Source organism: Phoxinus phoxinus (assembly GCF_949152265.1).
Source record: "Phoxinus phoxinus genome assembly, chromosome: 21".
Taxonomy (NCBI): Eukaryota; Metazoa; Chordata; class Actinopteri; order Cypriniformes; family Leuciscidae; genus Phoxinus; species Phoxinus phoxinus.
In genome coordinates this window covers 20,475,257-20,501,622 of record NC_136896.1, presented here as the reverse complement: position 1 = coordinate 20,501,622, position 26,366 = coordinate 20,475,257, and the positions used below count along the sequence as shown (strand labels likewise).

Sequence of the window (26,366 nt, the reverse complement as noted above, 5' to 3'; positions counted from 1 at the left end):
TGTTTTCGAGATGCCGAGAGCTCCACATCCTTGAACAAACTTTGACTTGACAGCTCTTACATGTACTTTATTAGACAGGTGAGCAAATGTACATAAAACTAATAAATGTTATATTGTTCAACATGATGAAATGTTAGAATATGATCTAACATATGTTATGTTAGATGTATGTTATTCTAATGTTGATCTGGCTTACTGCTAGTCTCATATCCAACAAACTAACACATATAATAACATTATAACTTTTAACCAAATCAAATGCAGTTTAGTGTGATAGTGTAGTAGTAGACCAAGTGAAACAGTGCTGCGTTACCTCACAAGTTTCATTCGTCTAATAAACTGACCTGAGTAGTAATTCAGCACTTGCGGGAGTTCGGTAGAATGAAATGTCCTTTGCGTGTGGCGCTGCTGATATCTGTCTCTTATTAGCAATCGTGCCCTGCTTCATAGCACAGTAATGATAAAAACATCAATGTATTCACTCATCCATAAACATTAGATCCATCAGCTTGACGACAAGATCCATAATTCCACAGGAAATTTTGCGTCATCAACATACGCCTTTGGTTAGCAGCGACCCCTAGCGCCGACAAAAATTACATATTGTATCTTTAAAGCCTTGAAAGGCTATGTACCAAAAGTGCTCTCAACAATGTTTGGAGCAGAGGTCCTAATGCTATCTTCCCCAGTAATATTTACAACCCCATTTCCAGAAAAGTTGAGACATTTTTTAAATTCAATAAAATCAAGAATATGTTGTTTGTTAATTCTCTTGAACCTATATTTAACTGACAAATGTACAAAGACAAGAATTCTATGTTCTCACTGGCCAAATTAATTGTATTTTGTAAATATAAACACATTTTGATGGCTGAAACACACTTTTAAAAAGTTGGGACATAGGATAAATAAAAGTGAAAAGATAACAGAAAATCCAAGTTAAACTGTTTTGATAAATGCAGCTTGAAACGCATTCCAGACCTATTTGGCCTCTTATTAGCTCAAATTACAAACGTGTAGTACATCAGAAATAGAAAGGAGCACCTATTTAACGTCGGCAACGCAATGCCTCCAGTATAAACAGCATAGTATCCAAGCCATTGTGAAGCCTACACGATTAACATAATTTTTCATATGGTTTGTTCTCTTTGTAGATATCGACTGGTTCCTTATGGAAACCATTCATATTTGGAATCTCTCACAGATAAGTCGAAGGTAAGTGCCACATTTAAACTTTATTAATATATAAAAAAATATATCCCATTGTCGGGATAATTCCGATTCACGTGGCTATGCGGAAGCGATACAAAGTTCTGTATTATACATTTTTCAAGGCTTGTACCTTGGGACCTATTTCATGGTTTGCGTTCTCGAGCCACCAGGCACTGTTTTGTGTAGATGAGCGGCCGGATCGCATTAGGGGGTTTCTGTTAGAACGGTGTCGTGATAGTAGGTAGCGGCAAGTCCATAGCTATGTTTCAATCCAAACTTAACTTGTCCGCAAAATTGGAATATCGCATTAAACATTTGCGAATAAAGCACCGTTTCCATCCAGTGAGCCGAAGAGAACAAAATCGTCACTTCCTGATAAATATGCGCTAAATATCACTAAGAAAAATGGAAATTGCTGCAGTAGGAGATGCCGCTGTGTAAAATTATTTAGTATATAATAAATTACTTGTGTCTCAGGAGCATGCAGACGAAACTGCAATAAAGTTATCTTGCTTTTGGAGGTCGATGCCTGCTGTTTGGGAACACAGTCGTGTAAAACAGTTCTGGGAGGGAATTATACCGAAGTACTTTGACGACAGACTTTGCTCAGGCATTTCAGAATGACCAAAACAGCATTTCACCCAAAGTAATGTGGTAAGCAGCTATGGCGCCATATGAACCTTTAACCCTCTGGGGTCTGAGGTGTTTTCTGGGCCCTGGAGGTGTTCTGACATGCTCTGGCATTTGTGCTTATATCTGTTACTTGTGACATTTTCATGGCTAAAGTCAGATTAGATTAGATATTGATTACACTATATTTAGCATAAACTCTGCTACAATAATATGTCAGGAGCATGCATGTAAAAGTTTGTAGTTTTGAGATAATGACATTTATGCGTTTTTTTGTGGGGGAAAAAACAAAAGAAAATTGTCACTGAAATAAGGTCATGAAACCCATACTGAGTTTTTTAACAAGACTTTTGAAAATTGTATCACGTAGCCTAGAATATTTGCTCCAAAACTATGTGAAAGTTAACCTGAATACTCAGATAAGACAATATATTGATTTAAAATGTGTAAGACATGTCTTCTGTAAGAAATCTTTATGCGAGGAGGCGTGAATCATCATGAATATTGATGTGTTTCATACCTGAGAAAGACAAAGACCCTCCCATAATGCCCCTATCAGGTGGGGCTGTGAAAGAACTATAAACAAAGAATGAGAAAAATAATGGCTTTTTGATTGTTTGGATTTAATTACAACACAACATAATCCAAAGATACACAACAAAGGACAAAAAAGTACATTATTGAACACACTGTTCTAAAGACAGAGACTTGAACAGTCACATAACTTTGTGCCATTCTTGAAACATAGTACATACTTGTCATTTCCAAGGTGTTTGATTTTTTTCACTTTACCATGTTCATGTACAGAGTCTCATGTGAATGTTTAAGTCAGCAGGACTCAGTAGCATCTGGTCCCTGTAAAAAAAAAAGAAGAAGCTGTGAACATGCTGATATCAAGATAAACTATAAGGCTGCACGATTTTGGGAATACATTTTAGATTTTTCTGGTCAAAATTGCGATTTAAAATGTACAAAATACACACACACACACATACTATATATATATATTAGGGGTGTCACGATTCGATTAAATTTTCGATTCTAAGGTCACAGTTCGATTTGATTCTCGGTTTTTATTATTATTATTTTTTTAAAGCACAGGTTGCTATGCCATTTTTAGACCAGACTTTTATGCATAATATCTGACCTTTGTTCGCAATGTAGCCTACCACACTACATTGTCAAATTTAAAACATTTATTAACCCTCTGGGGACCAAGGTATTTTTGGGGTCTTTGAGATGTTTTGACATGCCCTGATATTTGTATTTTTTTTCAGTTGCTTATAAACATATTAATGGCAAAGGTGTAATTACACTCTATTTAGCACGAACATGGCTATCATAATATGTGAGCAACATGTATGTACATGTTTGCATTTTTGAGAGAATATTATTTATGCGTGGTTATTCAAAAAACTCAAACTTAAATTTTCTGATATAAGACCACATACGACCAACTTCACATATTCCCACAATACTTTTGACTAATGGATGTTCTCGCCTAGAGTTTTTACTTCAAAATGATCTGAAAATCATCCGGGCTAATCGTTCACATTAAACAATAGATTGATTTAAATTTTGTAAGACACTTTTTGTTTGGAAAGGCAATATGCAGGTGGGCGTGAATGATCCAACAAGGTCATGAATAATGTCCTAATACACACCTGAGAAGACAAAGACCTGCTAATGCTGCATACTAATGAGCTTTTCATTCAGGTGTCACTGAGCCACAAGAAAGAATGCAAAGACAACACACACACATATATATATTACTATAGAATTGGTTCAGAGTTGGAAACATCTTGAAAAAAAGTGTATTTTTCCACAAACTGTGTATGCTTGCAAATTGTATAATATCCAAGGTAAACATTTCTAGTAATTGTGCAGTTAATTCTCATTTCATTTTCAGAAAGTTTTGGAATATGTAGGCTATCCTCTCCCCAAATTTGTCACTAAAAAGACACAAAAATAGTTTAAAGAGAAGGCTTATATTGACCTTTTAAGATTTTTGTTTGCACCTTGTAAATTAGGTTTTGATGTGGCAGTAAAAACTTTATAATCTATCCAAAACGAAATGTTGTCTTTCATATTTCGTCTGTAACATATCATCTTTTATAATATATATTAGGGCATAAATGTTAATTTGCAGTTTAATATGTTGCTTATACAAAGACATTTTATTTCAACGTATTCAGTCGATTTTTACTCCTCTCAGTAGGCAATATAGATAGAGGGGTCTGAGGTGTTTCAGCTTTGCTAAAAGCTAAATTCATTCACACACAGACACGCGTGAGCTGTAGTAAACAACAGCATGCACCTGTGCCGTGCATTCATTCAAACACAGAAACGCGATTAAAATTGTAAAATTCTTTTGCGGTTTACAAACACCATTTCATATCGCGATTAGAACAAAGCACTTACTGATCTGCAGCTGGATCCGTTGTTAGGCTACTCCACACGTTTGAGGTAAAATTTCCAGGATTATCACGATATTATTATTCCTTACAGTGTGTTATGGGCTCCATGGGCGTGTCAAATTAGCAGAGTAATGAGGTGCCAGAACGATAATGAGAACGGCTGATCTCTCGCTCTTTTTATATAGATTACATAAACAGAGAATATTTGTTTTAGTTTTGAATTAGATAATTTAAAACTACACACTTAAATGATTATAGAGATATATAGCTCATGTCTGAGTGAATAGTATTTGCTGAGTTTTGTTTAAGTTTACAGACGTGCACTAGAAAAAAAGTTCACGGAGAGGCAGAAAGCACACCCCGTTTACTTTATTTTACAAAAGCACAATGTTTTATTTCAATGTTTTAAGTGAACCCATAAATAAGAAGACATTTAACCGTTTATTTTTTCATATTTCTTAAGCCTGTATGACAAAAAATGACGGGAGTATTTTAAGTCAATTTTGCTGCTATGTGAAAAAAACCGAGGCAAACGCGTTTTTGGTCCCCAAAGGGTTAAGAACATAATGTAACAATAACTTATATCTTCAGTCAATTAGAAACTTAAGCAAGACTTCCGGTCGGAACATCGTTAAGATGGTCACATAGAGAGAGAGCTCCCGGTTGAACCAGAGAAATACCCCAATACAAGACAAAGAAATAATTTCATAAAAACACAGACAAGGGGGCAAGAGCCATAACACCACTTAGAGCAACGGTCCCCAACCCCCGGGCCGCGGACCGGTACCGGTCCGTGGGTCATTTGGTACCGGGCCGCACAAAAAGAATAAATAACTTGCATTATTTCCCCCCCCCCCCCAAAAAAAAAAAAAAAAAACATTTAGGCTATTTATTTTATTTATTATCTGAGTCTGAACGATGTTTTATTTAGAAAAATAATACATTTTAAAATTATAAAATCTCTCCGTTACATCCGTCTATGAATCTCTCTTGGCGCATAGCAACGCTTGTCTCGGTCACGTGATACGTTACCGCTAAAAAATAAACCCACAAGCTAGCAAAATGAGTAAAAAACAAACGTCGCTGGAAAGTTTCTTTGCGAAGGGGAAACGGCCCAGTGAGGAGACAGAAGAGGAGCCTACGACTTCCAAGAAAAAGAAAGCTGCATTTAACAGACAATACCAGGAGTCCTACTTGAAATATGGATTTATCGCAACAGGTGATTCACACGCACCAAGCCCGCTCTGCATAATATGTGGCAACCAGCTCTCTAATGAGGCAATGAAGCCTTCAAAACTGCTTCGCCACTTGGAGACCAAGCACCCCGCATTAAAAGACAAGCCTTTTGAGTATTTTGAAAGAAAAAAGCAAGAACAAGAAGGCCAGAAGCAATTGCTGAGGGCCACCACATCAATAAATGCGAGTGCACTGAGAGCATCATACTTGGTGGCTCACCGTATTGCTAAGGCTAAGAAACCATTCACTATTGGTGAAGAATTGATCCTTCCCGCCACAAAAGACATTTGCCGTGAACTTCTAGGAGACGCTGCGGTTAAAAAGATAGCACAGGTGCCTCTTTCGGCTAGCACCGTCACTCGGCGCATTGACGAAATAGCAGAGGACATTGAAACACAGTTGTTGGAGAGGATAAATACATCACCGTGGTACGCACTCCAGGTTGACGAGTCTACAGATATTGAAAACAAGGCAATACTACTTGTTTATGTGCGATATCTTTATCAGGAGGATGTGCATGAGGATATGTTATGTGCACTATCGTTGCCAACCAAAACCACAGCCGCAGAACTATTCAAGTCGCTGGATGACTATATATCAGGAAAACTGAAATGGTCCTTTTGTGTTGGCATATGCACAGACGGAGCTGCTGCCATGACTGGACGGCTGTCTGGTTTAACTGCTCGGATTAAAGAGGTTGCACCTGAATGTGAGTCTACACATTGTGTCATTCACAGAGAAATGCTGGCTAGCCGAAAAATGCCACCGGAACTTAACAGTGTATTGAATGATGTTGTTAAAGTTATTAACCACATCAAAGCACACGCCCTTAACTCGCGTCTGTTCGAGCAGCTTTGTGAGGAGATGGACGCGGAGCACAGGCGCCTTCTCTTATACACAGAAATAAGATGGTTATCCCGAGGGAGATCGCTGGCCAGAGTGTTTGAATTACGAGAGCCGCTGCAGAGATTTCTCTCAGAAAAAAAGTCACTGCTGGCAGCACATTTCAGTGACGAGGAATGGGTCGTAAAACTCGCTTATTTGTGCGACATATTCAACCTGCTCAATGAACTCAATCTGTCACTTCAGGGGAAAATGACAACAGTCTTCAAGTTGGCAGATAAAGTAGCTGCATTTAAAGCCAAACTGGATTTGTGGGGACGGCGCGTGAACCGAGGTATATTTGACATGTTTCCAACATTGGCGGGGATTTTAAAAGAGACTGAGCCCGAGCCTTTATTCTCCCAGCTGGTGCACGATCACCTGTCTTCGCTTTCAAAAGAGTTTGAGCGCTACTTCCCAACCACAAAAGACCCACCTTCTGGGCAGAGAGGATGTTATTCATGTTATGTTGTTGGCGCGATGTTACAAAGACGCTGCTAATAAAATTGCGAGTATCAACACATTGGATTCACGTTTATTATTATATTTAAATAATACCCCAGTTTTTATGCCGATCATATCATTTTATGTTGTTGTATTTATCCACCACACCTTAAAGGCCGGTCCGTGAAAAAATTGTCTGATATCAAACCGGTCCGTGGCGCAAAAAAGGTTGGGGACCGCTGACTTAGAGCACTAAAAATCGTCTGAAGACAGGAAGGAAGACAGGAAGTACGGGGTGCAGCAACATTAGCAGCTAACAGGTTAAGCTAGGCTCAACAGGGTCAGGTTAATAGACCCCTACATAGGGAGTCACACGGACAAAATGTGTTTGGTTTTTATGTTCGTTAATATGTTCGTCGTTCATTCCCTGCCGGTTCTTGCAGGGAAGGGGAAGCGCACTAGGTTTCTGAGCGAGATGAAGGGGGGAATCACATAGATGCAAAACAGGTCGTTAAAGATAGCATCATTTAATATTAATGGGGTACTCAATCCAGTTAAGAGGGGGAAAATCTTATCAAAAATAAAGAAAGATAGAATTCAGGTAGCTTTCTTGCAGGAGACACACCTTAATGACACTGAACATGCCAAATTGAATAAATCAGGATTTAAACATGTTTACTTTTCTTCCCATGGATCGGGAAGGAGGAGAGGAGTGGCGACTCTGATATCCGGGGCTGTAAATTACGAACACATATCAGAACATAAGGATAACGAAGGCAGATTTGTTATGGTTACGGGCAAAATAGAAGGAATTGTGATGAGTCTCCTTAACGTGTATGTTCCTCCGGGCAGTGACTGGTCCTTTTATAAACATATAGTTGATCTAATGACAACAAAAAGTCAAGGGATTTTAATATGTGGCGGAGATTTTAATATCCGATTAAATCCGAAAATTGACTCATCAAACGGGAAATCGGGCGCCAAAAACATTAGCAGAAGACTAAATACTTGGATGCGTGATGTGGGGATTGTAGACGTGTGGAGAGAGATGAATCCGACGAGCCGAGACTATTCGCATTACTCGCACGCTCACAATGTCTACTCGCACATAGATTACTTTTTTATGCTTAAAGGGGATCTTTGTAAGGTGGACAATTGTTAAATAAAAGCTAACACTATTTCAGACCATGGTCCCATTTATATGTCAGTCCAGCTGAATAATAAGAAAAAAAACACTCTCTGGAGACTAAACTCAAACATTCTGAATAACCCAGTTATTAAAGATAAATTGAAAAAAGAAATTCAGTTTTACTTGGATATTAATGATAACGAAGAAGTGACCCCACCTTTTCTCTGGGATGCATTAAAAGCGGTGATTAGGGGCAAAATAATAGCCATATCCTCATATGAGAAAAAAATCAAGGGAATAAAACTAAAAAAATTGGAGGAAGATTTGCAGAGACTACAGAAAGAACACGCAAAGTCTCTCAAAGAGGAGAACAAACATAAGATTAAAAAACTAAAAAAAGAAATAGATGAAATAAATACTCAGGAAATTCAAAAAAAACTCCTCTTCACAAAGCAACAATACTATGAGGTAGGTGGGAAATCACTGAAACTTTTATCGTATAGGTTAAGAAAACAACAAGCGGATAGAACTATACACAAAATAAGAAACTCCGCAACAAATGAAATAGAAACTAGTCTGGAAAAAATCCAGAAATGCTTCCTAAAATACTATAAAACATTATATTCCCAACCACAGATAAGCAACGACAATCAGATCGATGCCTTTCTGGCCCAAATTAATCTCCCACAGATCACTGAGGAACAAAATGAAAAATTAATATCTAAAATAACAAAAGAAGAAATTCAATCAGCAATCAGGAGAATGAAAGGGGGGAAGTCTCCTGGGACTGATGGTTTTTCCACAGAATGGTACAAAACAATGCAAGATCAATTAATTCCAACATTATTAAAAACGTTTAATTGGGTTTTAGAAAACAAAAATATCCCCCCCTCATGGAGGGAGGCAATGATCTCGGTCATACCTAAAGAGGGGAAAGACCAGTTGGATTGTGGGAATTATCGTCCTATAAGTCTTTTAAATAATGACTATAAACTATTCACTTCCATATTATCTAAAAGAATAGAACCGATATTACCAATATTAATACACAAGGACCAAACTGGCTTTGTCAGACAAAGACAGACCCAAGATAACATCAGGAAAACACTGCACGTTATGGACAAATCACACAACAAAAACTGGAGACACTGATATTGAGTTTGGATGCAGAGAAAGCATTTGACTCAGTGAGGTGGTCATTTTTATATAAAGTACTTTCAAAATTTGGTTTCCATACGATTATTATTGACACAATTGCAGCTCTATACAACAAACCAACGGCTAGAATCAAAATTAATGGAGATCTAACAAGTTCATTCGTTCTGGAAAGAGGAACGAGACAAGGGTGTTGTGCGTCGCCGCTCCTCTTTGCCTTGTTTATAGAACCCATGAGTCAACTGATTAGGCAGAGGTCAGATATAAAGGGGGTAATAATGGAACCTGGGGAACAAAAACTGGCCCTATTTGCTGATGATTTATTGATAAATATAACACAACCTACTCAGACACTCCCAAAATTGATGAAATTACTAGAGGAATTTGGTTCCATTTCGGGTTACAAAATTAATATAAACAAAACTCAAATATTAAAATTTAACTATGACCCACCATCCTCAATTAAGGCCATGTACAATTGGAAATGGGATGCTGAATCCATTAAATATCTGGGTGTTTTATTACCTAGGGACTTCACAAGATTGTACGACATCAATTATGGCCCGTTAAATTCAAAGATAAAATCTGATATACATAGATGGAATGTTATTCCCTTTTTAAGTTTAAGCTCTAGGATAGATTCAATCAGGATGAATATTCTTCCACGGTTACTATACCTTTTCCAGTGTCTGCCAGTCAAAATACCACCTAAGCAATTCTTAGAATGGGACAGATTGATAGCAAGGTATTTGTGGCCAGGGAAAAAGGCCAGAATTAAATTTAAGACACTGCAATTAAGAAAAGAGAAGGGTGGAATGGGCCTTCCTTGCCTACAAGATTACTACCATGCAGCCCAATTGAGACCTTTAGTCTGTCTGTGTTCGCCAACATACACTGCGACATGGAAAGAAATAGAAAATATGATGTTAAACAGAATCCCAATGACAGCCCTACTAAGTGATAACAAATTACTAGAAGACCAGGAAATCCCGGACGATTCTATAACAAGCAGCTCTCTGAAATCCTGGCAGACAATAGTCAAAACTTGCAGATTGGGAGAAGCATCTAAAATGATGAGATGGTGTGCCTATGATTCAGATTTTGCACCAAACAAGATCGATGGCAGATTTAAGATATGGATCTCAAAAGGTTTAACCACTTATCATTCATTTATTCACAAAGGGAAATTCCAGAGTTTTGAAACCCTACAGAAAGATTATGGATTGGGAAAAGATGATTTTTTTAGGTACCTGCAAGTGAGACATCATTTTAATAAAAATCTTAAAGGGGTGTTAGGAATAGATGAGTCAGGGTTCCTGAAAGTATTTCTATCATTAATTAAACCCAGACCAAGCAACAAAATTATCTCCAATTTATACAATACCATACAACTATCTAAACAAGAGAGCACAGAATACATAAGGAAGAAATGGGAAAGGGAAATGAAAGTGACAATCACACAGGAGAGCTGGGGGAAAATTTGCCAACTACAATGGTTATCAACCGGGTCAAACACATGGCGGGAGTTCTGCTGGAAAAACATTGCAAGATTCTTTATCACACCCAATCAGAAAAGATACCAGGGTAACGGGGATGCCTGTTGGAGACTTTGCGGATCTAATGGAGCCAACCACTTCCATATTTTTTGGAATTGCCAGACAATTAGACCTTACTGGGTAGAGATCCACAAACATATAAACAATGTATTTAATGTAAACATTCCATTCAACTGTGAAACTGTGTATTTGGGCAATCTAGGGTTCGAAACATGGAATATCAATGATAAAAAGTTGCTGCTGATATTATTGGCAGCCAGTAAGAAATCTGTTACGAGGAAGTGGTTAAAAGCAGATCCACCCACCATTGATGAATGGATTGAAATTGTCTATGAGATTTATGTTATGGAAAAGATATCCTTTTCCCTCAAAATTGAAAAAGAAAAATTTTACAAGATTTGGACCAAATGGACTGAGTATGTAAAACCAATCAGATCTGATTTCATTTGACTGTACTTGTGCTTTGTGTAGACCTGCCCTCTATTTAAGTGATGTTTTAATAACCAGAGGTGGTGCGGATCCCGGTTCCGTTCTGCTTTGTTATTGTTCCTAACTGAAATAAGTAGTGGTCCGTAAAAGGAAAATTCAGAGGGGCAAAACTTCCTGGCTTCATCTTAACCAATGTACTTGAACGACTAAGGTTGTAATTAATGTATGTGATGGGATTTTGCCTTTCTAAATAAAAAGATAATTAAAAAAAAAAAAGAAACTTAAGCAAAATAACCTGCGATCTAGTTTCTCTTTTGTAACTGCAGTCTTCTTCACAGAAGATGACATTCAAGTTCACAACAAAACAAACAAACAGTTGTAGTAGCAATTTTAATCTTTTCTTTTGCTTCTGTGTTTTCTCAATGATAATATATGAATGCCATATGTTCTGTATTTTGAGCTTTATGTTGTAACGTTGATACAGCTGTGTGGGTGTGACACTGAGAAGACCCCAGGCTAGGGAGGGGTAAGGCGACCATGGGGGTTCCTTTGTTCCTGCCCTCTGGGGTGGGTGTTTAAAGAATGCTTTGATGAGAACATTATAAAGACTATAAAGGTCTCACTCTGCCTGCAAACTGTCTGTGAAGGCTGGGGTTTTTCACCCCGGCCTGCAGCTGGCCTGTGTGGCTAGACTGGGAACTATTCTTGCAAGAATAAATGTATATTTTCTTTTAAATACAATTTGGATCTTGACGTCTCTTTTGCCTGGGAATGCTGAGTTTGTTAAATATTGTTTTGCCACAACACAGTTTAACAGATAAATCTATGTGTCGCCCAGAGCCACGTCTTTAAAATTCTAACACTTTATTCTCTGAGTCTACACACACACACACACACAGCAGCGGCGCCATTCTGCGTCTGTCCGCGGCGCCCAGCAACGGCTCAGGACCTTGTTCAAAATGAATCCTGCCGCGCCACAGAGCGCCATTTACATGGTTTTATATATATATCAAAAAATTAAATAATAAATTTTATATACATTTATTTGTCTCAAATCGTCGTTATGACTTCACACTGTGCTGCAATATACATGTTTTACATTCATTTACAGAAATCAGCTGGTTGAATGAAAATTGCTGATGTTATCGGATTTTCAGGATACATTCAGTTAACGGACGCTCTCTGAGGCTTCAGACTGCAGACTAAGCAATGTATTTAATTGTAGAGTAGCCTCATAACATAGACATGATCTTAATTCCATAATGTCCTTTAACATAATATTGCTGGCCATAAACTGAGAAAGTGCATGTCTGGTGTGTGATACCTCGAGTTGTCATAGACGCGACGCGGCGCTTCTCGTCCCGTGTGTGCGATACCTCGAGTTGTCAAAGACGCGGCGCTTCTCAGGGACTAAATTATTATAACTATGCAACCGTCTAATACAGTATCGCATCAGGAAGTGCATTGTAGTCTCCCTGAGGGAAAATTTGATTCATTCATTGCTATAGGAGAGGAAGAATTTTTGTATATAATGTAATACTTGTGACATTTTCATGGCTAAAGTCTTATTACACTGTATTCAGCACAAACTCTGCTACAATAATATGTCAGCAGCATGTATATAAAAAAATTAGTTTTGCGATAATAACATTTATGCGTGGTTTGTGAAAATGACCAAAAAAAAAGTCACTGAAATAAGATCATGAAACCCAAACTGATTATTTCTTCACAAGACTTTTGAAAATTGTATCACGTAGCCTAGAATATTTGCTCCAAAACTATGTGAAAATTACCCTGAATACTCATTCAGATAAGACAATATATTGATTTAAAATTTGTAAGACAGTGCCTTGTAATGCTGCGCCCGCGCGTTTGCGAACCCCAGAGGGTTAAAAATCTTCAAATCGCGTTCTTCTAATTCTTCTGAGGTAAATCCAAGGTAAACAGCACAGCACAAACACAGTCTTCCAAACTCGATGAAAAGAAGAGTAGTACGTTACTCGAGTCTCTGATTCTTTGTTTTTGAGGTGATGGGCGTTTACAGCTTTGTGTTCCTTCACGTGGACTATTAGCATGTCAATCGCTCTTGCGCGTGTTGTCACATTAGAGTTAATGAGGACACTGTGCATGTTGTTGCTTTCATACGGATTACTTAAACAAAGAATATTTGTTTTTGATATAATTTACGTCATTTAAAAATAGAGACTCCAAGCTTTGTAAAGAAATACGTCTGTGAGACAAACATTCGCTGAGTTACACAGGTCATTTTCTGTCACGTTTAAGAATGAACTTCACATTGAGAGAGACGGCAGAACGCGCATCATGTTAATTTTCTTTATTTTATGAAAAAAAAAACATTTTATTTTTATTGTGAGTGTACACAAATAAAAGGACATTTAACAGTTTTGAATGATGTATAACACTTATATGTAAGATCAAAATCAACAGTATTTTGAGTCGCTTTTGCACTGATAAGAAAAAAAGCGAGCTGGTCACGCCAGCGTGACCGCCAACCCCTGAAGGTTAAATTGGACTGGGATAGACTTGCAGTGAACCTCTCTTGAAGGAACTCCAGCACCAACTGGGCAGTTAACTGGGTCCAGCCGAGGATCACTACACCAAGAAGTGAGAAAAGTCCCTCCACAGTTTCCTCGTGGAGGGAGCTCTGTAATGTAAAATGGTCTCAACAACCTCGTTTGAGAGACCAGTACCTATGAGCTGGGCCCCCTCAGAGGCCAAGCCCAAAGTCTCCACAGTTCTGGACGGGGATGAACAATCGAGCCCCTTGCCCAGGCCCGTCGAGGAGAGACACTAAGTCTGAACCATACTCGGCCCGGCTGCCGTGGGGCTATTAACAGTAGGCGAACTTGGTCCCGGCAAACACTCTCCAGAACTCCCGGGGTAAAGGCGTACCAATGTTGTTTTCGTCAACGATGACGATAACGCAATTATTTCGTTGACGCACCTTTTTTTTATGACGATAACGTTACGATGACTAGCTAAAAATGACTCTAAGGTGACTAAAACATGACGAGACGTTTTCGTTGACGAGACGAGATGGAACGAAAATTATTATATGTCTGACGTTCACAATGCATGTCATTTCTGCCTATTTTGCGTGAAATCGGTCTGTTTTGAGCTAAAAAAAAGTATCAGCAATGCCGCATTCTAATCGTTGTTGTGCGATGTACGATCAATAATGAAAAAAATCCCATAATGTACGATAATTTCAGAATTGCCCGCAAATCTGAATCTCTCGCAATCTATATAGAGCGAGCAAGAGCGCGCATGTGTAGCGCGCGCACAGCAGAGAAAGGGAGCGAGCGAGAGACCTTGCGTGTGTGTGCTAGTGTGCGTGTGTGCCTCACGAAGCGCATGTAAGGACCCAACCAATCGAATTATTCAGAAAGTCTAGTTTATTATGCAAAGGTTTTAAGGTTAACTGCTGTTTTATGAATTGCAACACTTTCTGCAACCTGTCAAACCTAAGCCCATTTCCAATACTTTTTAACCTAAATTAATTTATTAAAGACTACTTTTTTCTTTCGTTTTTTTTTTAACTAAAATTGACTAAAACCTTTTTGTGTTTTCGTCGACTAAAACTTGACTAAAACCTTTTTGCGTTTTCGTCGACTAAAACTTGACTAAAACTATCAAGTTTATAAGTGACTAAAATGTGACTAAAACTAAAAAGCATTTTCGTCAAAAAGACTAAGACTAAAACTAAAAGGGCTGCCAAAAACAACACTGAGGCGTACAGATGTAACCTTTATATAAAGGCTATATATTGATTAGCATTTGATGGAGTAAGTATTTGATCCCCTACCAACCAGCCTCCCACAGATTTGTTATGTGCCCATGTGAAACACAGATTAGTCCTGTCACTTTAAGTACTCCTAATGTCAGCTTATGTGTATTAAGACATCTGCCCACAAAATCTGTATCTTCCATTCCAACCTTTCCACCACCATGGGCAAGACCATAGAGCTGTCAAAGGACATCAGGGACAAGATTGTAGACCTGCACAAGGCTGGAATGGGCTACAAGACCATCAGCATAAGCATGGTGAGGAGGAGACAACTGTTGGTGCCATTATTCGGAAATACAAAATAACCTTCAATCGCCCTCAGTCTCGGTCGGTAAGGATGATCATAAGCAGGGGTGCACATAACTTTTTCAGTGAGTTACTCAGGTGAGTACCAGGAGATGGTGTTTGGTACTCGCCCCATAATATAGCGTGGCCACAGCTGTCAATCATGACGTCACATTCCCGTTTTTATAGCATAAAATAACTAACTAAAACCAAACTAATTAAAAAAACTAACACTTAAATTTACATCAGCGTGAAAAAAAAAACGACCTAAAATGATAGAAAACACCTTTGGAAAAGATTTATTTAAAGTATTATTTGATTGTTCAGATATATTTATTTGTATAAATTAAATCTAATTAATCCTTATTAAAGATATTAAACAGCAGTGAATTTTCTCTTTTTATTTTGTTATTTGATCAATATTAAGTGTACAGAAGGCATTAGGTTTATTACGCACTGTCACTTTAAGACCGAGTGTGCAGAATGCAGATCCAATTGCACTGATAATTGTACGTTCTGTAAAGACATAACCGACTGTGTTTACGTGAATGCTCTCCAAAACTGACATTTAGACATAATGTTGTGTGTATTTGTCCATTCAGATGCGAAAGAGAGCTCAATTCAGTCCTTGCCCGCAGCGCGCTGTCTATGTGCAGGACTGCACGCTTCGGGTCGCGCGCGTGTGTGTGTGTGTGTTCGCAAAGAAAAGCATACCGAATAAAGCTCTCTTTCGCGTCGTCTCTCTTATTCAGATCTATCCATGTCTGCTCTTCTCTTTATCCCAGGCGTTTTTTAACGATTTGAGACATGCATCAAGCGCATGCCAACTCGTGTGCGCCGGGTAGATCAGCACGTTACAATTCAAATGTGCGCATCTACCACAAACGCAAATCAGTTCTGACTGGATCTCTTCCCCAATCGTCCCTCCCTAATTTCCGTCTAGTTTTTATTCGTTGACGTGGTCGTCATTTAAAACGTGAAAAAATTAAATTAACACTGCCTATGTTGCATTTTGGCGACAGTTACCCCTTAAGTACGCAAAGGCGCGTAGTAACACAAGTGGCATTACGCATTCCTGATTTTTGTCGCACATGCGTACCTGCGTACCAGTTATGTGCACCCCTGATCATAAGAAAGGTGAGGGATCAGCCCAGAATTACATGGGAGAAGCTTGTTAATTATCTCAAGGCAGTTGATACCACAGTCACCAAGCAAACCATTGGTAACACATTGGCACATGTACTGGCCAGTCTGAAGTTTACCAATGAACATCTGTATGATTCCGAGAAGGCTTGGGAGAAAGTGCTGTGGTCAGATGAGACCAAAATTTAGCTTTTTGGCATCAACTCAACTCGTCGTGTATGGAGGAAGAGAAATGCTGACTATGACCCCAAGAACACCATCCCTACAGTCAAGCCGGAGGTGGAAACATTATTCTCTGGGGCTGTTTATACTGCTAAGGGTACAGGACGAATTCACTGTATTGAGGGGCTGATGGACTGGGCCATGTACCCTAAAATCTTGGACAAGAAACTCCTTCCCTCAGCCAGAACACTGAAGATGCGGTCGTGGATGGGTCTTCCAGCTTGACAATGACCCAAAACATACCACCAAGACAACAAAGTGGCGGCTCAAGAAGAAGCACATTAAGGTCTTGAAGTGGCCTAGCCAGTCTCCAGACCATAATCCTATAGAAAACTGTGGAGGGAGCTGAAACTTCTAGTTGTAAAGCGACAGCCAAGAAACCTTAAGGATTTTGAGAGGATCTGTAAAGAGCAATGGACCAAAATCCCTCTTGAGATGTGGTCGAACCTGGTGACCAACTACAAGAAATCTTACCTCTGTGCTTGCCAACAAGGGTTTCTCGGCCAAGTACTAAATTATGTTTTGCTTGGGGATCAAATACTTATTTCACTCACTGAAATGCAAATCAATTTATAACCTATATATAGTGTGTTTTTTCTGGATTTTTTGGCTCTAAAGTCGTGTTTTTTTTTGTTTTTGCTTGCAGTTAGAGACGTATTCGATAACGTCAGTTCGTATATCATTAAAACGACAATAATATTATAATAGATATCGCAAACCTCTAGCCCAATTTATCTTAGCATTATTTTGAGTTGACAATGCAAATAAAACCTTTGCAATGCTAAACAAAATAATACGTATTAAGTACTTAATTCAATAAAAAATCTCTGCAATTATAATTATATATTTATTCCATTTGTATCTTTAATGTGTTTTTTTACTAGTAAAATTTTAATTAGAGTGCTTACTAATTGTAATGGTTACTATTTGTAGAGTGTTTTATTTGGTATTTTTACTAGTAAAAATGCAATTACGACGAGTAATGCTGGGAACATTTTAACCCCAAATCAAGAAAAGTTGGGACTGATTTAATTCCCTTTCGATTTGATTTACCTGACAAAAGTACAAAGAAAAGATTTCCAATGTTTTCAGCTTAATTGTATTTTGTAAATATAAAAAAAAATGTGATTTTTGGATGGTTATATCTTTTTAACCTAATATTTAGTATCAACTTGATACCAAAATATTGGTGCTTTTCACATTACTAAAGTGAGTAATTTTAGCTGGTCATCTCGACATACAGCCACCAAGAAGATAGAGGGCCTTTTTTTTTTTTTTGTAAAAAAAAGTTTTTGTTCTAGAATAGTGATAAGACTGGAGCCTTCATCTCCTGTGAGCATAGACCATCAACCAATTTACCAAAACTACTGTACATTTCTTGAAAGTAAAAACTAACAAGCCTAAGTAAAACAAATGTACATGAAAAGGTTATTTGCATTTCTTAGTGGGATTGATTTAATTATCAGGAAGACACTGTCCTTTAAAAATTACTTTGAGGAAATGTACAAGTCACATCATCAGCATATTTTTTGCTTCTGTTTCCTGTTGTAGGAGTTGCCATTGTATTGCTCAGGTGGTCTGCGCTTTTTCTGGGATAATAAATTTGACCATGCAATGGTGGCCTTCCTTGACTGTGTCCAGCAGTTTAAAGAGGAGGTGGAGAAGGGTGACACAGGCTTCTGTCTGCCATACAGGTAAGAATGTCCAGAAGACAAATTTATATATATAAAAATATTTGTTATTATAGATCACCAGGCTGTTGGAAGATATAATTGTATCTAGTACAAGGGCAAGCTAACTTTAATCAGCCAGGCGAGGATGGTCGTTGGGAACATTGATAATCTCAAAATGACCTTCTATCAGGCTATTAATTAGTCATAGATAGTGGTGAATTTTTTTTTTTTTTTTTTTTTGCTAAGACCAATAAATCTGCCAATATTTGGTGATTTTGAGATGTTCAGTGTTATGCACCAATATCTATGACCTTAGCAACTCTTTAAAACTCTATCATGTAAGAGCATGATTTTCCACTTTCTGATTGTCTTCTGTATTTAGAATGGATGTGGACAAAGGAAAGATTGAGGACACAGGTGGCAGTGGAGGTTCGTACTCTATTAAGACTCAGTTTAACTCCGAGGAACAGTGGACCAAAGCCCTCAAGTTCATGCTCACTAACCTGAAGTGGGGTCTGGCCTGGGTCTCCTCGCAGTTTTACAACCGCTAGATTTGATCTTGACTCTTACCTGATCCATGACAAGAGGAAACCACATGAAATCTTCACAGTACTAGGATGGGAATTTACCTTTTTCAGTGAACTCAACTTCAAACACAATCGTTTTGTTAGAAAACAGAAAATGGAATGTAATTAACTATTAAAATACCAGTAATGTGAATTTGTGTTACTGGTGGTATATTTCATGAGCGTCACTAGGAGTATTCGGGGTGAGCAGGGGTTGGAGGGATGATTTTTAGTCTATACCTGAATGTTTTCTTGTATGGAACTCCCCAGGAGTCCAGTGTGGAACTATAATTGGAGTTAGTGGGTAAATGTGGTTATTCTTACTCAGCTATGCAAGTAGATATGTTTCAAGTTAATTAACATCTTGTTTATATAGGACTAAGTTCAAATACAGAAACAGGTCCTGTCAAAGCAACTTACATTTGAGAAACATCACAAGCTAGCTAAATAGTATTTGTAATCATACCAAGGTAAGAAAATATACAATTACTGTATAGATTTAGAAATACTCATGGTATTTATGGGTATATCCATTGTAACTTTTAAATAACAATTAACTTTTTTAAACTTTTAATTTAATGATAATTATCTTTTTTTCATTGTGGGCATCTGTGAATGGGCTGATGAAGCTATTATTGCTCAAAGGAACATTGAATTATTGAAAAATAATGCACACCCTAAGGTGGTATTTCAGCCATGACGCAAAGTGTCAATAAATCAATAATCCAGCATAAATTATTCTGCTTATAATTCAGTTTCCACACTGCAAAGATATTTTTTTTTATTTCGAGACATTTGTCAAGTTTTTGGCCTTTTAAATGCTCTTGTGTGTAGAACTACTTGCTTAGTCATCTTCCTTATAAACTGCCCAAGCAGTTGTGCCTCCAAGTGGGGGCCATGGCCACCCCACTGGCCCTCATTTGTCAAAACCATGTTACACTTTGATGAAAGTTTATTTTGCTGTTTTTGGCTGTAAGGCCCTTTGAAATATCTGAAATAATTTGTCAAAGTGAGGAAGAACTGTAATGCGGCCGAGAGGTCTAGGGGCTGGACCATGAAGTTGATTTCTCCTTGCATATGTAAAAATTTGTCATAAATTTGAAAATTTCTCAAAACTTGCGCAATTACAATTACATTTTCTCACAAAATTATGTTATCAATAAAAAAAGGCCTTTTTGATACACGTGTTTCTGGCTTTCGGATTGGCGCTTATAGGGTAAATCCGGAACAACAACTGCCATACTGTCATGGCTTTGTCGCTGCCTTTGTGAAAAAAATCCCTCTTAACGTATTGGGGTTTTGATGCCAGAAGATAGACTTTATCTTCCATATCAATCATATCAAACCATATCAATTCGAGCCACGAGCTCAAACTGCGTTGTCGCATCGCATTAACTCCCGCATCGCGATCGGCATCCGACGATGCTAGCGAAGCAGCCGCGCAAGAGAGAATGGGTCCAGTATCTGAGTGGATTATTATTACTATTGACCTACGTTAAGCATATTTTGCCGCTATGTGAAAAAAAATACCCAGCAAAACGCGCCGGCGGTTGTGGAGTCCATGCAGGAAGAGCAGCGTTTGGCACACAAGTGCATGTAAACACTGGCGCTAATTGCCAAGGTGGAAAGTTATGCAGTCCAGCAGTGCTGTTGCAACCGGCAACACTACACCTATACCAGCCTAACCACTGTACTAAACACAGATAAACTAATGCTAAAAATCTACACTATCCTAACTGATGCAATACTATGCTACTAACTAACTATGCTTCTAACAACACTAACAACTATGCTAAATAACTAGCTAGGCTACACGAAATAATCTAAATAACTATATAAATGCTATGCTAACTAGATGCTAAAATACGCTATCCTGATCGTTTTCAATACTCGTAATTCCAATTTTCAACTCCTGACTCGCTACAGTGGTTTTGACGGAACCAGATGCTTTTATACCAGGGGCTGCCGAGGGCGTGACAGAGTAGCGTCACAGAGTACCCCTACGTCAGAGAGTACCCCTACTTCAGGAGATCCCGTTTAACCTGAAGAGGGCAGCACTCAGACTTTTTTACACCATATATTTGAAAATGAAAACGCTTTATACTCAAATGTTAAAAAAGTACTCGAATCAATGAACAGCATTTATGAAGCTCCATTCTTACAGATCATTAACTAAAAAAAGTTGGTTTAGTGTTTAGTTACCCTTTAATAAGATAATTTAATTTTTTTTTTAAGACTATTTTTATTTAACAGAATATACTGTTTCCCACAGGATTTTTTTTTTAAATTCATTAATCTGGTGCATTTTGTAAGTTCAAAATTAAGAGCAACCCATGTTAAGTGTGCAAAGAAAAAGTAAGTGCATTGACTTGTAGCTGAACTTTAAAGGGACCTTTTGGGCTCATGCGCTATAGATGCGCAGATCAGCTCTAACGTCACACGAATCCGCTGTTAAAAATAAATCATCCACCTGCTCGAACCTAATTTAGATATCTGCACCTGATCATCATATTACAATTATTCAAATTCTCAGTGTATGGTAACATTTCACACTTAAGTAGGCTGCTTTAAAATTAACATTTATTTAAAAAAGGTAAATCGGTCATTCACTTAACTGAGTAAAGTTGCTTTTCTGGAATTTTTGGGGGGATTTTTGTATAAATATCATTTATTCTGAAGCTATATTTTTATCAGTGTTCTGTCAGCTTTGACGTGTAAATCTGCATATTTGTTACCAATCAAATTCAATAATTTACCGTATATACCGCGCTGCGTTACTGTGTGCGGGCTACGGGAGAATAAAATGATTAAATAAAAATATCTATGAATAAAACATATAAAAATGAATAAATTGTTGTTCATCTGTTACAGAAAAGCAACAAGAACAACTAAAACATAGAAACGATTTACAGGCCAGAGTTTCTATTTGTAACATGTTTGCAGCGTTGAGCGATGTAGCCAATCACAGACATATGTGTTGATTTCTTGAACGCAATGGCCAATCAGAAGCATTTAAGATAGAATCCCCTCACCGCTCAAAACTGACTTTTTGTTCAGTGCTGAATTCTGCATCGCTGGCAAATCCTCTGATTATATAAGATATTATGACAGATTCATTATGCAGTCAGCTTCATTGATAATAACAGAGATGTAAGAGATCGCGATGAACTGATGTCAGCTTTTTAGGAATTATTAAGGGAACGCACTTTGCGCGCATTCAGTCATGGCAAACCATGCACGCAGCCTGCTTGCTTTTATGTTAAAGGGTTAGTTCACCCAAAAATGAAAATAATGTCATTAATGACTCACCCTCATGTCGTTCTAAGCCCGTAAGACCTCCGTTCATCTTCGGAACACAGTTTAAGATATTTTAGATTTAGTCCGAGAGCTTTCTGTCCGTCCATTGAAACTGTATATACAGTATACTGTCCATGTCCATAAAGGTAATAAAAACATCATCAAAGTAGTCCATGTGACATCAGTGGGTTAGTTAGAAGTTTTTGAAGCATCGAAAATACTTTTTGGTCCAAAAATAACACAAAATAAGACTTTATTCAGCATTGTATTCTCTCCCGGGTCTGTTGTCAATCTGCGTTCAGGACTCCGTAGTGACGCTGCTGACGTAAGACGCTGATGACGTGTTATCTGGTGCACCCGAGCTTCGTTTACAGTCTGAGGGAGACGCACGCTATATTCAAGCTATTCTACATTGTTTGCGTGGATATCATTTTTTTAATAGTGCGTAAATGTGCATGTCGCGGATGAGACACTTTTACAGCGTGCGTTTCCCTCAGTCTATAAATGAAGCTCGGGCGCACCAGATAACACGTCATCAGCGTCTTACGCCATCAGCGTAACTGTGAAGGAATGACTACAGAACCGGGAGAGAATACAATGCTGAATAAAGTCTTATTTTGTGTTATTTTTGGACCAAAAAGTATTTTCGATGCTTCAAAAACTTCTAACTAACCCACTGATGTCACATGGACTACTTTGATGATGTTTATATTACCTTTATGGACATGGACAGTATACTGTATATACAGTTTCAATGGACGGACAGAAAGCTCTCGGACTAAATCTAAAATATCTTAAACTGTGTTCCGAAGATGAACGGAGGTCTTACGGGCTTAGAACGACATGAGGGTGAGTCATTAATGACATTATTTTCATTTTTGGGTGAACTAACCCTTTAAGTTAACAGTGCTTTGTGAATGTTAATGCTTTAATAACAAATCATTTATCAGGAGCATTTATGCTGATGTGTATGGTGGCGACACGTAGGCTAACAAAAAGTTAAGTTACACCTTAACTAACACATTTTCTGCAGGATACCCTACACAATAGCATAAAGAACATATACCTGGGAGGCTGAATAGGCTAAATGAACATAAGCCAGTGAGTCCAACAAGTTACCGGTAAGCAAGTTCACCAAGCTCCCGATCTCATTCCACAACACTGAATCCATTGAATTCTTCCTCGGTGTCGCTTCTGAACAACTCCGCTAACTAATGCGCCCTCTCGTGGCTGTAGACGGTAATGTTTTCTCTTGGTTCATCTCAGTCAGTATGAATTCATTTTGATACATAAGTCACACCTGACTATAAGTCGCAGGACCAGCAAATCTATGAAAAAAGTCTGACTTACAGTATAGTCCGGAAAATACGGTACACTGAAAAATTACAACAGCATTAAAAGAGATTGAGATTGTCTTAAATATTTTTTGAATATACAAATAAGAAATGTTGAAAAGAATGATACTGAAACTAGACCACCAATAGGTGGCGGTAGGTGAAACTAGACCACCAATAGGTGGCGGTAGGTGAAACTAGACCACCAATAGGTGGCGGTAGGTGACCATCTTAATGAGTGAGTCATTAATTCGTTCAAACGGCTGCTGATTTATTCTGAATGAGGCAGTTGTTTATGAATGGGTCACTGAATCTTTGACTTAACCAATTCCGTAGGGCTGTAGTCAAGACCACCTTTGTCGAGTCCAAGTCAAGACCAAGTCCAAAGAGGTTCGAGTCCAAGACAAGACCGAGTCCAAAAAGGTTTGAGTCCGAGTCAAGACCGAGTCCAGGACAGGAAAAAAAATTATTATGCATGACATTATCAAGACAATCATTAGGGCCCGAGCATCGATGGTGCGAGGACACTATTGGAATTGCTCTGTTTATTATTATTATTCTCTAAAGTGAATCACATTTTTGAGGGCCTAAACATGCACGAAAACTCACGAAAATTTGCACACGCGTCAGAACTGGCAAAAATGTACATCTTGTAACGACTGAGACAAATCAGACACAATTATTTGGTATATGTACCAAACAATCTTTAAAACTCACTCTGGGATCTGGGGTCCCATCCCCCAGGACAAGAATGTCTTGGTTACCATGACTACGGTCAGATAGGTTGGTTTTATTGGTGTTAAAGAATGTGGTCACTGGAAGAAAGAGAGGCCATAACAGACTTTTGCTGCATTAATTTCTGGACGAACTGATCTGTAAAGGAACCTGCACCCCAACCTGCTGTATGAATGATTTACTGTCTTGTGTAGTGTCTGTTGATACTAAAGTCTGTGGTACTATGTATTTTATGATAGAACCAATGGTCAGTGTAACCCCACCTGTATTGTGTCTCCAATCTATTTAATCCTCATGTAATGACTCACACTTTAGTGTACATCACCTTCTCATAGAATGCAGGGTGAGTTATATCTATAACTATTATAGTATAAATGGACACAAACAGCAAGGCTCATGTCTGACCACCCTTAAAACAAATGGTCATAAATCTTACCAAACGAGGAACCTCCCGTTTGGAAATCCCCCTTTCTTATTGGTCGAGTCAACCCTTAGGGGTTGGTCTTTTCTCAGGCTTCAAATAGCATCTACACACTCAGTTCTCTCTCTGGGTCCTTTTCCTGAAATCCTGATGAGAAGATAATGCTGTGCTAGAAGTCTTCTGAAGGCCCCGGGAGGGCCATGGGCCCCGGCAGGCCGCGGCCACAGCTTGCAATGCCTCTGCAACAGAGTCAGACTGCCTTTGCTTCAATCCAGAAAACTACAACCTACCATCACCGAATGGGCAACGATCAACTCTTGGCCTTCTCGATACGTTCAGGATGCCATGCTCCCCAGCATGGCCTCAACAGGGCTGCAGGCTTCGACTCACAACAGCCATGTGTTCACTCAGGAGAGAGAAGACTCTCTCTCAACCACAACAGCATCACAACCACCATGCAAGTTCATCATCACCTTCTCCATCAAGCAGAGAAGAAAACGATGACAACTTGCACCATGACTTTTGACACTCACAGACTAATCAACAAACTCAATTTTCAACCACTTCAAGAATTGTCCTCGCACACAGACCATGCAAGTATCAATTTAATGAGGTGCTCTGAGAATGATAAGCTGATGGTTCTTTTCATAGTTAGACGGATCTTTCCCATAGTTCTATTTCCTGCTTCCGATTCCATAACACTCCATCCATAACACAACCAGTTTACCTATGCATGTATGTATGTATGTATGAATGTATATATGTTTGTTTTGTTTAGTTTAGTTATGTCTGTGACTTAGTTAATAAAACTTGTGTACAATTATGTATTTGGTTTCTGATCCTCTGCTTGCAACAAAGTCCATTTTACGATCTTGATCTTGTTACATGCTCCAAGCGCTGTAAATAATTATTTTTCGGTGGCCATGAAAGCTACACTTGTCTTAGAATAAATGAATAATCAAAAGAGTTCATTGGAACTGATTAATTGATTGTAATATTAATTTAGCTACCTCCAGTTAATCTAATTAACTGACCCAAATATTAATAAATAATCATAATTGGTAATTATGAGTTATTATTAATATTTCCCCTTTGAGCTAACTCGTTACAATCTGATATGCGTTTCACAATTGGGCTGGGTAAAATGGCTCGATGCGTTTCACAATTGGGCCGGGTAAAATGGCTCGATGCGTTTCACAATTGGGCGGGGTAAAATGGCTCGATAGCGCCACCTATAAGGGTTCAACGGACTGCGCCTCCCGCTACGTTTCACGTACGTGTACGAAATTCAGTACATGCATGTAATGACCCAATACCTACATAAAAGTATCTTGGAGCATAGCCCTAAACACAACAGAAAGTCAGCCATTTTGAACTTCCTCTCTGATTTTTGTGCAGTTTTTGCCATTTTCAGGCCTCGTACTTTAACCCTCTGGGGACCAAGGTGTTTTTGAGGTCCTTAAGATATTCTGACATGCCCTGACATTTGTGCTTTTTTCAGTTCCTTATAAACATATTAATGGCAAAGGTGTACACTATATTTATCACAAACAGGGCTACCATAATATGTGAGCAACATGCAGGTACATGTTTGGTTATTCAAAAAAATTAAAGTGTCTGAAATAACGCCACAAAACACATAGTAAATATGTGTTCACAATACTTTTGAGTAATGGATGTTATCGCCTAGAGTTTTTCCTTCAAAATGATCTGAAATTCATCCTGCCTAGTCACTCACATAAAACAAGACATTGATTTACATGTTGTAAAACACTTTTTGTTTGGGAAGGCA

At 38.3% G+C, this 26,366-nt stretch overlaps 2 protein-coding genes across 3 annotated transcripts in view; one reads left to right on the top strand and one right to left on the bottom strand.

Annotated features, from left to right (window-relative positions):
• The window catches only part of becn1 (beclin 1, autophagy related), a 71,321-nt gene extending 51,354 nt beyond the window's left edge, over positions 1 to 19,967 (top strand). For both annotated transcript variants that reach the window (XM_079595535.1, XM_079595536.1), the window contains exons 10-12: positions 1,155 to 1,215; positions 18,100 to 18,242; positions 18,604 to 19,967. In XM_079595535.1, coding sequence (XP_079451661.1) covers positions 1,155 to 1,215; positions 18,100 to 18,242; positions 18,604 to 18,772 — 373 coding nt within the window. In that variant the 3' untranslated portion in view covers positions 18,773 to 19,967. The remainder of the gene's footprint in view (positions 1 to 1,154; positions 1,216 to 18,099; positions 18,243 to 18,603) is intronic.
• Positions 1 to 26,366, bottom strand: part of LOC306989040 (uncharacterized protein) — a gene marked incomplete at its 3' end in the record, with an annotated part of 978,518 nt that overhangs the window by 432,187 nt on the left and 519,965 nt on the right. The window lies entirely within an intron of this gene.